The sequence below is a fragment of the Caloenas nicobarica genome, chromosome 16 (genome assembly GCF_036013445.1).
Source record: "Caloenas nicobarica isolate bCalNic1 chromosome 16, bCalNic1.hap1, whole genome shotgun sequence".
Taxonomy (NCBI): Eukaryota; Metazoa; Chordata; class Aves; order Columbiformes; family Columbidae; genus Caloenas; species Caloenas nicobarica.
Window position 1 is genome coordinate 10918056 of NC_088260.1, and position 15930 is coordinate 10933985.

The following is a 15930-nucleotide window of genomic DNA, read 5'->3' on the forward strand; positions in this document are numbered from 1 at the left end:
GCAATGTTGCTTTAAATATTGAAATGTGGAACATTTGGTGATGATAAATATCAATAGATTCTTAGGCAGTACAGACACGTAACAGAGGAAAAATAATGCAAGTAATTTTTAATCAAGTATTTTTATCCCAGAATCTTTATATTTGTCTTGTGAAGATTCACGATGACATAAAAATGCTGCTCAAGTCAACAAATGAATCTCTAATATCCTGCAGACTTTCATGTCTCAGGTGGTCTTCTGAGCTACCTGGAACACATGTGCAAGAACATGGCAACAAAATCTGCAGAGATGGTTTTGCTGACTCATAGCAGCAGGTAGATCTTGGTCATTAAAGACATGGATCAGTATTTTTTAAGTCAGAGGGAACTGGGAGTTGGGATGGAAGAGTCCCTTAGAGTTTTGCTGTTGAAAACCAGAAGCTTGAGAGGGAACGAGTAAAATTAGCAGCAAATCAGAATCTTCAAAAAACCCAATAATTAGGCATTTGGTATTTTCAGGGCAAGGCTGTAGGTTCAGCTTAACCCCAGGTATTTTGGGGGATGGGGGGCTATGTGTTTGTGTTCTCTCTTTTTTTTTTTTTTTTTTAATAAACCTCTGTTCTGGTCATTACTTGATGAAGACCCATATGAATGAGTGAACTTGCAACAAATCAGAATCTATATTTTTTGAAAGGCCCACTCATTTGGATGCAGCCAACCTGAAGTGTTTTGCTTCAGATACATGCCCTGAGCTTTGCCTGTCCCTTAAAATGCGCTTAAGTACATCTTGATAGTTTTTAAATGGTGACCAATGTGTATGCAAGAGTTATATCGCCTTGAGTGATGTGGCCTGTTGCTCTGACCTGACCATGAGATTTATTCAAAGGTAGTCTTACAATTGTGAAGAAACAAGAAAAACTGAAATATTACTAATTATCTCTTCTTCTTCCTTCTTTTCTCCCTCCCCGTTCTCCTCCCTACCCAAACACTCATTTTCACAGTGGCAACTGTAGTCATACCTGTAATTCTCTGGTCAAGTGCTTGCTGATATAAAGGCTGAGTATTTTAGGAAATCTTAACAAATTGTGATTTCTGAGCAGAGTATGTATTCCTTCAAACCGTTCTGCCTTTTTTATTCACAAATGTGTTTTTTATAAAAAGGCTCTAATTCTTTCTAGCAAAAAAATAAGGTCATTCACAGGGAGATTAACTGGAAGGAGTAGGTCCCCTGTCTGCCTTACAAACCAAAGAACCAATTTGGGGATTACAAACCGAAAAGCCATTCTGCCGTGCTCCCCATAACGGATAGTAAAGCAGTCCGTTAATGACGCAGCTTCTTCAAATGTCGTGGAATCCTAGAATGGTTTGGCTTGGAAGTGCCTTAAAGATCATCTCATTCCAACCCCCTTGCCATGGGACACTTTCCACCAGACCAGGTTGCTCAAAGCCCCGTCCAACCCGGCCTTGGACACTGCCAGGGATGGGGCATCCACAGCTTCTCTGGGCAGCCTGTGCCAGGGCCTCACCACCCTTGTGGGGAAGAACTTCTTCCTTATAGCTAATCTGAATCTCCTGTCTTTCAGTTTAAAGCCATCATCCCTTGTCCTGTCACTACCTGCCCTTGTAAAAAGTTCCCCTCCGGCTTTCCCGTAGGTCCCCTTTAGGCACTGATCCCAGTCTCCCTGGAGCCTTCTCTTCGCCAGGCTGAACAACCCCAGCTGTCCCAGCCTGTCCTCCAGCAGAGGTGCCTCATCCCTCTGACACCTTCATGGCCTCCTCTGGGCTTGCTCCAACAGGGGGACATCTGCATAAGCTCTCCGTGTTGCTAGAGAATCACGGGCTGACATGAGGGTCAGTGTTCCTGCGATCACTTGTCTAACTGAAGACAGCTGGCTGTCTGGAAGGAGTGATGACAAACCTGATTTTGTCATGAGACAGTTACTCTTTTGAATATGGGGGTAGTCAGGCGTAGTGCAAGATATTAAAATGGAAAGAAAGATAAGATAAACTCCCCCACTGTCACTCTCTCATAATCTTTTTTGCCTAGCTCTTGATGTGCATGTTTTCTACTTGTTCTCAGCTTCATAATTTCTTTTTTTTTTTTAGAGTAACTTTATAAAATATACACTTACAGGACTTAGTAAATGTGAAATAAACAGAATGAGGTTCATTTTTTCCAGTAAAGATATGAGAAGCAACCTCATGAGCTAGTCTTGGTTTGTGTACCCAGTTTCATTGAGATAGTCACATCAAATGTTTTTTACTTCTCCACCTTCCCCATCCAAATGCCTTATCTTGTAGTGTCCTGAATGAGGAATCATTATTTCTGCCTATCTAAGGAAATAGCTTTTATGGGCAATGTGATTTTTACAGATAGTTTCTAAGTTAATATTTGATTTGAAGTTGTTTCCTGTACAGAGCAAAACGTTCCTTTTTAACTCGGTCAAGAGCAAAGAACCAATGGCTAACAGCCACTGCACGCTTCCCCTCTGCTTCTCCTTCTTTCCTTTTACCTAAGCTGTGCAGATCTGGGCTAACTCTCATGTTATCAGCCTGAGAAAATATATCTTGAGGGAGCATCTGGGCATTTAGTAGAGACGTCAACTCAAAGGCACATTTCTGTTTCAGAAATTAGAAATGTAAGTAATTTTTATCATTTGTATGTAGATGTGTGTATGGCCGTGAAGCCAGCCTCCAAAATGTATTGACTTTTATGAGGGACAGACTTGAAAATGGCAACACTCAAACCAGACCACTATGGATATGTTATTTTATTTAGTTCCTATTGTTTTGTATTTTTCTTCCACATATTCTTAAATGCCTCTTGCCTGCAGTCAGCATCGTGGGATCTGCTGCTCCAGTATTTCCCCTGTTGCCTCTAAAATGTGATACCTTTTCCTTCCCTTCCACCACAACTACAGGAATATCAAGCTCAAGTAGAAGAAATGAGGTTGATGATGAATCAATTAGAAGAGGATCTTATTTCAGCTCGCAGGCGTAGTGATCTTTATGAATCGGAGTTGAGAGAGTCCCGACTGGCAGCTGAAGAATTCAAACGTAAAGCTACTGAATGTCACAACAAATTGCAAAAGGTAGTTTAGGCTTCACGGGAGAGGTGACTGATTATTGAATTTCTAGTGCTGTTTTACGCACGCATGCACACACACACAAGTGTTGTGTGTGTCCTCTAAAGATTAGTGTGGTTTGTACAAAACTAATACAAAATGTTTTTCAATCATACACTTGAAATAATGTAATTTATACTTTGTGTAACTCTTGTGTTTAAATTGCGTGAGGTGACTGGATAGAAGACCAGTGTACTACAACTTTTCCTGAGACTTTTATATATTTTCTATCTAAGTTACAGGTTAAAGATCAAGGAAAAAATGAAGCAGGAGACTTGTATTGCAAATTGGAGAAGGTGCGTGTTCACACTTCAGTGTCCTGGAGTTTGCCTCCTGTGTCATTCATATTATGCACAGAAACCAAGAGTGTCTTTGGCTTGTCAGTGGCATGTACAGCTTCACATCCCTCCCTATTTTATTTTTTAAAAATATTTTTCTTGGTGGGATTCACTGTTCTTTCTGATTTGATATAAAGCTGTGTCTGGATATCCTGTTCTTAATGGATTGTATTCTGAAGCTAGGCAAAGACAGACCGTTGTGTGTCATCTGAGTTTGGAATTAGGTTAGTGATACGTAAGGGTTTTCTTTATGAATAAAGAATAGTGAATAAGGAATAGTAAATAAAAAATAAAATTAATTCTGAGTATTCTCACACTGAAAGATCTACTTGGTGAACAAAATATGAAATCAACCAGAAGTTAGTAAAATGGGAGTAGATTTGCCAAGAAGCAATTTGGTGTGCTGCAATATAGAGGGAGAAATAAAGTTTTTTTGGAAGTGAATTAAAATAAATATGGTATCATAAGTAGAGAGTATTTTCTCCTTTTTGGTTTTATGACACTCTTTCCCCCCCATCTTTTTATTTAACTGTAGATCAATACAGAGCAGCAGGCCAAAATCCAGGAGCTGCAGGAAAAGCTGACAAAGGTAATGTCTGGGTGGTGAAAGTGAATTTTCCACACGATTTTCCAGCGAAACCTTAATGCAGAGGAGGGATGCACTTCGTTTTATCCTCAAAAATAGAATTAGTCATAGCATGGGGGATGATAAGGAAAAGGGGGTGGGAACTGGTATCTGAAGTCACTGGTGTTCTCAATATGCTTTCGGTTCTTAAGACATGTCAACAGTGTTTATTTTTACAAATGAAGCTGAGTCAGAACTGGAGTAGTGTAGAGGAATTCAAATTTAAAAGGCCAGTTTGCGTATTCCCAATGCAATGCACTGGTCTCTTGCTTCTGAAGACAGGGTTCAGATGTTTTTAGCTCACTAGAGAAGTATGTGTCGGACTTAGTTTAATCTCCCAGTATACTCTGTTTTAATTGCAAAATCACTTTCCAGTTCAGTTATTTGCAGTAAAAATATTGTATGATAAGGATTCACAACAGAATTGAAATACCTTAGCAACATAAGCAGAAAGAAGTACATAATATTTAATGTCTGCAGTTGTGGTCAGTCTGTCACTTAAGCCATTGTAAGAACAGTAGAGGAGCTTCTCTTATTGGGATCTTTCAGCAGAAAAGAAAGGGGTTGTCATAATAATCCCCTGGGAGAGCGTTTCAAACCTGGAACCTGATGAGGGACGGCTTTTTCAAGGGCTTGGGATCTAGCACCCCCACCACCCCTCCTTTTTTCCTTTCATTAGTTCCAATGAATTGCCTGTAGGCCAACAGGTTATTCTCCCAACATTTTAGCAGGAGTATTTTGTGAGTTCTTTCCAAGAACTGGAGCTGGATTTGGGGATAGGCTTCACTTTCAGTACATAGAGACAGTTAGAAACTTGCAGTACGGCAAGACAAACATATAGACCCCCTGGATTTTCTTTTTTTTTTTTTTTTTTTTGTGAAACCGAAAAGAATTGTGTAACAGAAGTTAGAATTTGGGTTCTTGCACATGTTAATAGGTTGTCTTAATTGTAGACTGCTAGGCCAAAGTCCTGTAGCAATTTTATTCACAATGTTGACCATCTTAAGGTTATGAACTTTCACATACCAAGTTTTTATGTGTGTGTTTTTCTTACAATACCTTTTTTTTTTCCTCTTTGGACCTTCAGGCTGTGAAAGCGAGCTCAGAAGCAACTGAACTTCTTCAGAATATCCGTCAAGCAAAGGAGAGAGCTGAGAAGGAGTTAGAGAAACTGCAGAATCGGGAAGATTCTAACGAAAGCATGAAGAAGAAATTGCTTGAAGCGGAGGTGAGTGTAGAATGTCTATCTAGGGTAAATTAGCTATTGGGATGTGTCTCAGTTTAGGAGCCCTCATCTGGATGGCTGTGAACAGCTTGTATTCCTGTAGTAATTATTCATGGGAAAGTGATGTTAGACATTAACACATTTTTAATTAAAAAGCATGTGTTTCTTTGAAGAAAACGGAGAGACTTTATTTTCAGTGAGGAGTCAATAAGGACGTGTGGTTAGCATAAGGGATTTGAGGCATGATGAGGGTTTCAAATGTAAAAGATGACTATACACTGACTGCTTCAACTGACTTTTTTTCTGGAAATTACTTGTTGCTATGTGGTAATGCAGAGTTGGTTGGCCTAAACAGCAGTACATGATTGCTCTGCAGGAACGGCGCCATTCTCTGGAGAATCAAGTGAAGAGGTTAGAGACTGTGGAACGAAGAGAAAACCGTCTAAAGGAGGATATTCAAACTAAATCTCAACAGATTCAACAGATGGCAGAAAAAATTCTGGTGAGCAGAGGTGAAAATGAAAGATAAAGGGTAAGGGTTTGTAAGAAAGGGCTAGGAAAGGAACAGAAGACGTAGAATTGCATTGAATAAGGTGGAAACTGTTGAATAAAGGGATTTGTTTCTTGTACCAGTCATCCTGGAGAAAGCTTAAGTGCTCAAATTCACCTTTAGTTGCAACTTCACTCCTGTACCTTTAGCCTTAGTATTACTTTAAAATTCCAGTTGTCTCAGTGGGAGCACTTTTAAGTCAACTTAGTAATATTTAAGTTAATTACCTAATGATAGTTTTAGAAGTAAAACATTCTCGGGACAGGATGCTTCAACAATAAAAACATTGATATCTAGCTTTTAAACTAAATTGCAAAGGAATTTAGAGGTTAGATCTACTTGAAATGCTTACATTTTGAAGCACAGGGAAATTAGTCATCTAAACTGTTCATCTCCAAAGATAATATTTGTCAGGAATCCATTTTCACCCACATAACCTCTCTGTTGGCAATTTCTTGTTTCTATCCTTCTTAAACCTATTAAATCTTTATAGTGAATTAGTATGTCACTCTACAGTGAACCAAGCAGAGGGTGTTTCTCATACTTCCCTGGGACAGGAAGTGTAATTTTATAGTGGAATAATCAAATTAATTTTGTGTTTCTCATGAGTTTTCTCTCTATGTTGCCAATATGACAAGGGTAGTAGCTGCAAATGTGGACTTTAGCATCAGAATGCCTGAGTGCTCTCCAGAAAAGGTAGAATCAGTTCTTTAGTAGTGCCGTTTCTTTCAAATTGTTTTGATAACATGACTGCATGGTGAGTGGGAGACTGGTTTTGCTGGGCACAGAGCCAACTTTATGTTTAGAAATAGTGTAAAACTTCACATTGTTTCATAAGCCTCTTGTGTATATTTGGGGATTGTTCCTTGGCTTTGATTACTTTCTCTGTGGAGGAAAAACTGGAAGGGAATGCAGAAATTTCGGCTAATTGTTTTACACCATGGGACATGTTTAGCTCTTCTTACAGATAGTTTCCATGGAGTTCTGACAGAATGTTGGAGAGACACAAAAGTATTTTATAAAGAAGTCAAACAGGTGTTTAAGAAATAATCCTACAGAGTTTCCTGGCTCCTTGCAGCTCTGATCTGGGAGCACAGGGTTATAGTTTTCTTTTTTTCTCCACTTCTACCCTGTTTGTTCCCTCAAGTTGATCTCTTCATACGCTTTTGACTTTTCCTGGAATAGAAAGGTGAAAGGGAGCTGAAGATACAGAATTGCATTGAATAAGGTGGAAGTTGTTGAATAAAGGCATTGGTTTCATGTACACCCATCAGTACCTGAGAAATAGCTGCTGATCTGCCTGTAGAGAATTGAATAAGAAGTAAGAAACAAGGTAGAGAAGATACTTGTTACTGCTTAAACGTGTAGATCATTGCTATGAGGCTAATAAACTTAGCGCTACACAGAGAAAAGTGAGAACTGGGATGGTAAGAGATTACCTTTTTGAGCCCACGCTGGCTGTTAAGTGCCACTGCAGAAACCGGTGAAGCTTCTGCTACAAGATGAGCAGTCTGATGCTGGTAGCTTTGGAGCTGCTCCTGATCTGATTGTCTGATTCTCTGCCAGGACCTGAAACATGTGGGCTTCTGGGGGAGGTAAGTTGTCCCTCTTGTTGCTGGGAGACATGTTTCAATTGCAGAAAGCAGCAGTCTCCATTCTGTGCAGAAGTGCCGGGTACTTGGCACTGTGGATGACCTACTTTTGGTGAACCTCCTCTTTGATTCGCGCTTCTGGAAAAAGCGGTCTATTGCAGTTACTGGAACAAAAAATCTTTGTATGTTTTCAAGATGAGGACGATCAGAAAAGAGAATATGAAAAAAGCTAAAGTAGAAATATCGGGAAATTTTTCTGTGCTATGCAGTAATGAAGGCAGACAGGAGACCTGGGTGCGCTGCAAAACCTGAACTTGTCCGTGCAAAAGTCAACCCAAAGGTAGTGAACAGAAGACCTGGATCTGCCTCTTGTTCTAAGGAAATTGTTGGTGTGGCAAATACGTCAATGAATGAGCATAAAGTTCTAAACTCAGCTCTTGCGAGGTATCCTGTGAAAGGTGATTGTAGGTATACCCTGAATAAATAGACAGCAGAAATAGCCAACTTATGAAATACAAAATTATTTAAGTCCTTACTGTGCATGGCTCAAACAATCCGATGTGAAGTAAAGAGGTTAAAAATATTCTGGTATGTTCTACCATACATGTTGCATCCTGCACTTTTCATTTTCCCAGCAATTTATAAATAGTTGTTCTGACAACATTCATCTGAGGAATATGGCAGAGTGAAATCTATTCCCAGTCTATGAATGTAGAATGAATAGACAGCAGTGCCCCATTATTGAGGTCTTCTGTGAGAAAACAAATGAGAGACCTTGTCAAAAATAGATCTGTGCTTCCTATGATGCCACTGCAGCTATAAAGTGTTTATAACTGCTTGTTTTCACAAAACGACCTTGGCCCATCTTTGGGAATATTTTACTGGGAAATGAAGATTCTTACAGTGGAAGTATTCATAGAAATCTTTGTCTTTAACAGTATATCTGCTGTACAGTAGATGGGCCAGAAGCAATATGCAAAGCTTAAAATGGATAATGTACAGCTCTCATAGCAGTTTTTTACTACGATAGCCCTGGTCTTGGGATTTTTATAGTGTGAAGGCTTAAAAAGAATGAATGAATGTTTGGTACCTGTGTAACACATCCACACGGCACCTGCTACGTCTTTGTGTCTGAATATGAATCTCTGCTGTTTTCAGGAGCTGGAAGAAAAGCATCGTGAGGCTCAGATCGCAGCACAACATCTAGAGCTGCAGCTGAAACAGAAGGAACAATTCTATGAGGAAAAACTCAAAGTAAAAATATCTTCTTATCTTCCTACCAGCTTTTGTGGGTAGAATGAGTTCAGGGAAAACCAGTTGCCTTTAGACTCTGAATCCTTTGTTTTACGAGTTGTCTTCTTGCTTACCACTACTGAAATGTTTAGAGAGCTCAGTGGAATTGGAATAATTTTTTCTTCTAGTCCATGCCATTGTACCTTGTCTGTGTTTAGCAGTGCATTTAAACAGGTAGCAGGTGAAGTCAGAACTATAGGAAGGCAGTTGTTGATTGTAATTTGACTGTTGCTGACTAGATAATCCTTACTGCTATTGTGTCTCACATCCTGAAAAAGCTTTCAGTTCCTGCTGCTGATTTTCTAAGAGTATTCACAGAGCCTACCTGCAAGTTTCAAATTCAGCAAATACTAGAGTGTTTCTGAAATTCCATCTTCTTGGAGCTGTAACATCTGCCAAGAAGCCACAGAAGCCGCCCACTTTGTTTTTGTCTTTTCCAGGGTAGCATAAGACTTTAACAAACAGAAATAGAATCATAGACACCATCTAAAATTAGGAAAAACAAATGGGAAAATAGGAGTATGTGCACTGGCTGAGGATTTTTCTGAAGAACCTGCAGTATGTCAGCCAGGAAATGCGTTTTGTAAGAATCTTTGTTTCTACTAAGCATGATCTGTTTTCAGCAATCTCTATCTGGTACATTTACCTAGGACTTTAATTCTACATTTCAGCATAAATGTGGCAGGATATAGTACTTAAGGGGAGAGAAGCAATTTCTAGGGGAGAAATATGAAACAAAAAAAAGAGAAATAAGAACATTTCCTGGCAGACCAGTGTATGTGGTAATCAGTAATGAGAGCGATAGGAAGCAGGAAGATCAGAGGTAGATGTTGGGAAAGGAGAAGTGGTGACATTAAAAACTGGAAAAGAGGAAAGGGATTGGAAAAAGCATTAAAACAAAAAGAGAACCAGCGTATTACGGCGGACATATGATACAGGGTTTAGGAGAAGGAATCGGGAAGCTGGTGAAAGAGGTTCAAAGGTGTGAAAGAGGACATGGGATGTTTGTAACTGGAACAGTAAAAAATGTCCTGTGGTGTCCAGACTTTGTGCCTTTGAAAACTTGTCTTTGAAGGAAATGACTTTCAGTTTAACAACAGACTTAAAGCTCTGGACATACACACATAACATGCATTTTAAAAAAACCCGTATTAACAGGAAATGTAATAACAGTTTAGTTCTGTTCCGAACGACAGGTATTCATGCCACAAAAAGAAATCTTTTTCTTAGCTGTTTCTTTTGGTGTCTCTGACTTGAAGAATTCATGAGGTCTCTCGCATACTTAGGGGATTTACAAATTACTTCTGAGCCATGTTGGTAGGGCAGCCAAAGCATGTGCACTTCCTTACTTCCCCACTATACAGATTGGGGTATAGAGTTTTTCTGTTTTCTGTTGCATTTGTCTGGAATATTTCTTGAACAAAGTTTATATGACTTAAAATAGTAATTAAAAAAATCTACGGTATCTCTATGTCTTTGTAAAATTCCATCGTTAAATTCAATCTGCAGAGGTAACTGAGAGTGTGTTCTTTTTTGGAGTTTTCTCTTCCATGGATTTAATGCAATTGCATCTTGGGTTTAATTTTGCTTGAGATATGATCAATTGCTTAAAAAAAGTTCTATCTTTCTTGATGATTTTCTTTCTGCTTGCCCTTTGCCCAGTGAAACAGATATAATTTAGACAAAAGAAATGTCTTCATTTAGGTGTTGGAAAATCAGATGAAGAAAGATCTTGCAGATAAGGAAGCACTTGAGAATATGCTTAGAAGACATGAAGAAGAAGCACGTGAGAAGTGTAAAGTTCTGGCTGAACAGAAGGCGGTATGTAGAGTTGAATTGGAGATCAAAGCGTTTTAAGAGTAGCTTTCTGAGACTGATTTCAAGCAAGATAATCTTGTTTGAGGTTTTGTAGTTCTGCTGAGCTCTTTTGAAGGAAATCCACTGATTAATACTGATTTTAAAAGACATGGTTTTTTAATTCAAGGTATCTTCTTAAAAATAGCCAGGTAGCTTGCTGTGAACCCATCATTTTGTGCATTGATAATATAATGGCTGCTTTCTCCTAATACAAAAGCAGCAGAAAGCACTTGTAAATAGCTCCAGTAATTGCATCTGTGATGCTCTTTTGGCTATTTGATCAGTTTTCTTTTACTTCTTTTTGTTTCCAGAAAAAGTTCAGACTTTTAAAAACCAGTGTTTTTATAATTCCTTCCATTGTGCAGTCTCAAAGGCACATTGCTCTGTTTCAGATGATCAATGCCATGGATTCGAAGATTAGATCACTGGAGCAGAGAATAGTGGAATTGTCTGAGGCCAATAAACTGGCAGCAAATAGCAGCCTCTTTACCCAGAGGAACATGTAAGTACAGCGACTGCTGTCACACTGGTCACTGCTAAACAGTTCTCAGCAAGATCTGTTCTCTTAATGTAAAAGTGGCTCTTTTTTGCAGGCCTGCTGTGCTCCCTGCTTGTTTTTCAGTGATGCAGAAATATGCTTGTTCTTCAAACAGTTGTGGTTCACTGCGTATTTTGTGTTTCCTCAAACATGACTAGGAAAATTGGTTTGTATTACAATGTTTACTTTGGAGCCTTTCCTAAGGCTGGTGCTTTGTGCAGGTTTACCAAACATATTAAATGAGTACTAATAATTTTGAAGTCTAAAATACCTCTGGAGCAGCATATTTTCCTTTTTTGAACGTTTGTATTGCTAATAGATTTATATTTTCTTCGGTCTCTGTGACAGTTACATGAAATTGAAATCGAAAACATTAAACACCTTTCTTTCACAAACATTCCATTCTGCCCTGATGGGTGAGAGACAAGTAAGAAAAGTAGATTTCTAAGCCAAGAGTTTTTCTGCATGTTTTTGAATTGCCGATTGCAAGAGTGAGATGTTTTGTTACTGAAACGGGCAGGAGTAGTGTGAAGCGGGAGATATTCCAGCTTCAGTTTCAGAATTCTGCTTCAATTCATTTGGGTTTTTTTCCTGACCCAGTTAGCACTTGCGTATCTCTCTCTTGCCTTCTCAGATTCAGCCTCTCTAGTTCTCATCAATAGTCAGTGTAATAGTTCAGTGTTTTTGGAGTGTACTACAGGTCAAGACCTAATGGCATCTTGAATCACTCTGTAATCAGCAATTGTTCGTGTGGTGAATTTCTATTTATTAAACACAGAGGAAATCTTCTGTGTCAGCTCTCTTTGTATGCCATAACTTTATTTTACTTTGGATTTTTGCTGCGATTCCTTAAAATAATGTTCTTCCTTCATAAATGAAGGCATTCTTCTTCAAGTATAGGAAAAAGCACAGATTGTTTGATATGACCTGCAAGGTGGGGCTAAAGTAGTATATGCTCTTACTGAGTTCAGAGAGTCATCAACTGGCTGTCTGCAGAAAGGTTCGCAGTGTCCATCAGCTGCTGGACGTGATGTCAGGCAGTGTGTGTGGGAAGTGCTTGGATAGATTCATCTATAATATTGAATAGAATCAAGCAAAGATGAATTTTGGCAAAGAGTTGCTTTGTTTTTTTTTTTTTCCTCTTCAGTGGTGATTATGCCTCCAAATATGTAATGGCTCCAATTTTTGCTGTATCTCAAATATCTGGCAAATCATTTTAGCCTGAGCAGCTGAAAATATTCACAGAAATAACTGAGAAATTGAATTGTGTTGCTTTATGCTCCAGATGACCTCCAGTTAATCACCCAGGGAGTTTGTCGAGGCAGCAAAAGCTGTAATTTACCTTCAGTCTGAAATAAAACAGGAGTATTGTCTCAACATGTGCCTGGGAAGCATATGCAAGGTCTATGTCACAGTCATTGGTGCTGAACTGAGTGCGTGCATCCTCTGGGAGCAGGACACTTGACTGGAGATCCAGAGAACACAAGAAAAAATATAGTAATGTTTTAACATACGACTTAGACGAGATTATCGAGAGACATGTTGTCAAGTAATGCAATTTTGCAGGGTTGGTAGAAGATAGTACAGAATTAACAACATTTTAAGAGAAGATTGCTTTATTACGCATGCAGATAGCTAATGAATTTGTGCTTATTTTGCGAACTGTGGTGTATAAATCTGTTGTTGGACTATATTTTGAATCCACAACAGCTCCAGCTAATCTGAGCGTGTTTGAAGAGAATTAGTGATTAAACCTTTCGGAGGAGAGGGGAACTCTGCAGCTTTTGTTCCATCAGTAGCTGAGGAAACTAACGATTATGAGGTTTCTGAGAAGATAGCCCAGTAAACAGTAGGAAGTGAAATAACACCTTTTGACAGTTCTGGCTGGCAATAATCTGTAGAGGTAAATTAAAAAAAGAGAAAGGGTGAAAGGGTGGGTTTGTGTGCAATGCATAGAAATGTGAGTCACAAGACTTAAGTTCTATTTATTTTTGTTAAGTCTTCCTATTTGATCTTGGGCAACCCACGTAATTTCTCTGGAATAGCATTAATAACAGCTTATCTCACAGTGAACTTCTTAAAATATTAATTCATTAATACGTGAAGAGCTTTGTGAGACTTCTAAGTAGAAAGCACACTACGAGGCAGAATTTTCCAATGCATGATGACATGATTCCAGGAATTGTAAATAATGTAGAAAAACTTTTTTTTCCTTTTTATGAGGGTATCCATTTCAAATTCTTATGGTAATAATTAATTGTTGCCAGCTCTCAAAATTCTTTGGAGCACAAGTAATTATTTTTGTTCACTTTGTAGATTAAGACTTTGATCAGAGAACAAAGCACTTCAATGTAGGTCAAGTTGTAGGTCCATTACAACTTAAAAAACTCAGCAAAAGAACCCACAACACACTACACCCCCAAACCTGAAACCATAAGCCTTCTCTTATCTCATGGAAATATATTGTGTGAAAGCACCTATTCTTAGCATTTATTTTTCCTATAGAGAAAAACATGTAACAAGGAACTAGTGAAATGAGAAGAATGAACTGTAGCTTAAATGTTGTTGTCGATGATGGTGTATAAGATTAATTTCTCTGTGCAATATGCAAACATGGAATTTTACTGCTCTGGGCATATGTTGGTGAATACATGGATGTTTTGCAGACAGGAATAGAGAGGGGGTTTTAGTTGGGATGTAAAATTTAAGCTATGAACTTAATTATTCTGCTTAACAGGAACCTTGTATATTCTTCCTTATGTCACCCCAGTGAAAGGACATATGTTAAGGACGTTTTGGGTTTGTCACTTGTGCTTTTCTCCTATCAGGAAAGCCCAAGAGGAGATGATTTCAGAGCTCAGACAACAGAAGTTCTACTTGGAAACACAAGCTGGAAAGTTAGAGGCCCAGAATCGAAAATTAGAAGAACAATTGGAAAAGATGAGTCACCAAGATCACACTGACAAGAGCCGCCTGCTGGAGTTAGAGACGAGGCTGCGAGAGGTGAAAACTTGGGTTTAATCCAAACAAACTTGTTTGAGTGTACCCCATTTTGAGCATTATCGTAAGAACTAGAATTACATTATTTTAGTTCTATGTGTCATAAAAAAATAGTATTTTAAGGTGTATTAATTTAGTTTGGTCTAGCAGTACTTTTTTCCTCCTGGGAGTGAAAAAAAAAGGTTTTTTTTAAAAAAAAATTGCTCATTAGAAGGAGATTAAAGTAAGTACTAAGGATTTGTCATTCTTAGACCTATAGGTCATCTTGCTTTCCCAGAATCATATTTATAGTTTTTGTACAATATCTTTATAATGTTGTTCAGCTAGAATGGGTATGGGGTAGACAATAAAAGCTCAGCTGTGTGCAATGACCAGCTTAACCACAGCCGTCCAGTCTACAGAACAGAAAGCAATGGACACAACACAATTGCTGTAAGAAAACAGGAGACTCTTGCTTCACACACGTCTCAGAAGTTTTCTGGAAAGGAAATCTAACAGTAACCTGAAAATATGTGTTCTTAAAGATTTGTGAGCGTGTGCTTCATTTTTTAATTCTGTATCAACTAGTTTGGTTCCACTTCAAATCTTCTTTTACCTTCTCCAGTCTCACTCCACTAATTTTCAGCTAAGGCTAAAATCTTGCCTTTAGCTAAGAGGGCTGGATGGCCAACACACGTCCTTGTTTGACCAGAAGTTGGCTGGGACCAGCGTAAGATTTCTGGCAGGCTTGTCGTGCATCAACAGCACAACAGACAGATTCCCGTGGGGTAGCAGACAGCCTGAAGAAGGTGCTGAGGTTTGGAATTGATTTTGAGCCCTGAGATCTGTCCTGCTGCTTGTTCGTTGCTCATCCATTTCTGAAAATGACGTTTATCCCTGAGTATGCCTCAAGAAAACCTTCCACAGAAGCCATTCAAATAAACCCAGAGCCGGATGATGTGCTTGATTTCTTTAAAAAGAATCTGAATGGAAAATGAAATATGGAAGTCAATTGCAAAATGTATGTAATGTTTACATACGTGTATAGATTAGTGTTGATGTTTATGCCTAAAGGTTTTCAAATAAGGTTTCTTAAAGGTTCTCAATTTCAGTGAAGAAAGGACATCACAAACTGCTTCAACTTTTATCCTGTTTATATCAATGTTTGGTATGTGATGTTGGAGTCACAGCTGGAACTATTCTTGTGCCCTTATTGTTGTTTCAAAATGCCAGGTTGCTTTTAACCTTTTTTCAAGCAAACCTGTAGTTTTTAGGTAGTAGACAAAGCTGCATCCTTGACTTCTCAGTGACTTAAGCGATCTGTCAAGATGTGATTGTTGGGATAGACACAGCAATGGAATCTTGAAGTGAGGTCTCAGATTACATTACCTATGTTTTCTTTGTTAGTAACTTATGTTTGGATGCTACGTTTTCTTTCTTCAGGTTAGTCTAGAGCATGAAGAACAAAAGTTGGAACTCAAAAGGCAGTTGACAGAGCTGCAGCTGACGCTCCAGGAGCGGGAGTCTCAGATCACTGGGCTGCAGGCTGCGCGGACAGCCCTGGAGAACCAGCTCCGCGAAGCCAAAACTGAACTGGAGGAGACCACAGCTGAGGCAGAGGAAGAGATTCAAGCTCTCACGGTGAGCCCTAAAATTCATGCTAAGAGCTATACATACAGATTAGAATTTTGTAGGTGCATGTTTCATGAAGAGGTTAAAATGAATTTATACTATTTACTTTTTAATTTTCAGAACTAGACGTGAATTGTGCATGATAGAGGCAGGAACGGCTAAAATGTCAAATTTTGTCTGTCTTATTATCTTTAACTG

General features: G+C 38.8%; 1 protein-coding gene across 2 annotated transcripts in view; it reads left to right on the forward strand.

Annotated features, from left to right (window-relative positions):
- CIT (citron rho-interacting serine/threonine kinase) overlaps positions 1 to 15930 on the forward strand; it is a 68789-nt gene that overhangs the window by 26293 nt on the left and 26566 nt on the right. Inside the window, exons 13-22 of one of the 2 annotated variants that reach the window (XM_065646219.1) lie at positions 2900 to 3070; positions 3346 to 3399; positions 3977 to 4030; positions 5154 to 5294; positions 5668 to 5793; positions 8592 to 8687; positions 10431 to 10547; positions 10976 to 11085; positions 13950 to 14124; positions 15544 to 15741. In XM_065646219.1, the coding sequence (XP_065502291.1) occupies positions 2900 to 3070; positions 3346 to 3399; positions 3977 to 4030; positions 5154 to 5294; positions 5668 to 5793; positions 8592 to 8687; positions 10431 to 10547; positions 10976 to 11085; positions 13950 to 14124; positions 15544 to 15741 (1242 nt within the window). The remainder of the gene's footprint in view (positions 1 to 2899; positions 3071 to 3345; positions 3400 to 3976; positions 4031 to 5153; positions 5295 to 5667; positions 5794 to 8591; positions 8688 to 10430; positions 10548 to 10975; positions 11086 to 13949; positions 14125 to 15543; positions 15742 to 15930) is intronic. The other variant, XM_065646220.1, reaches the window with a different exon arrangement.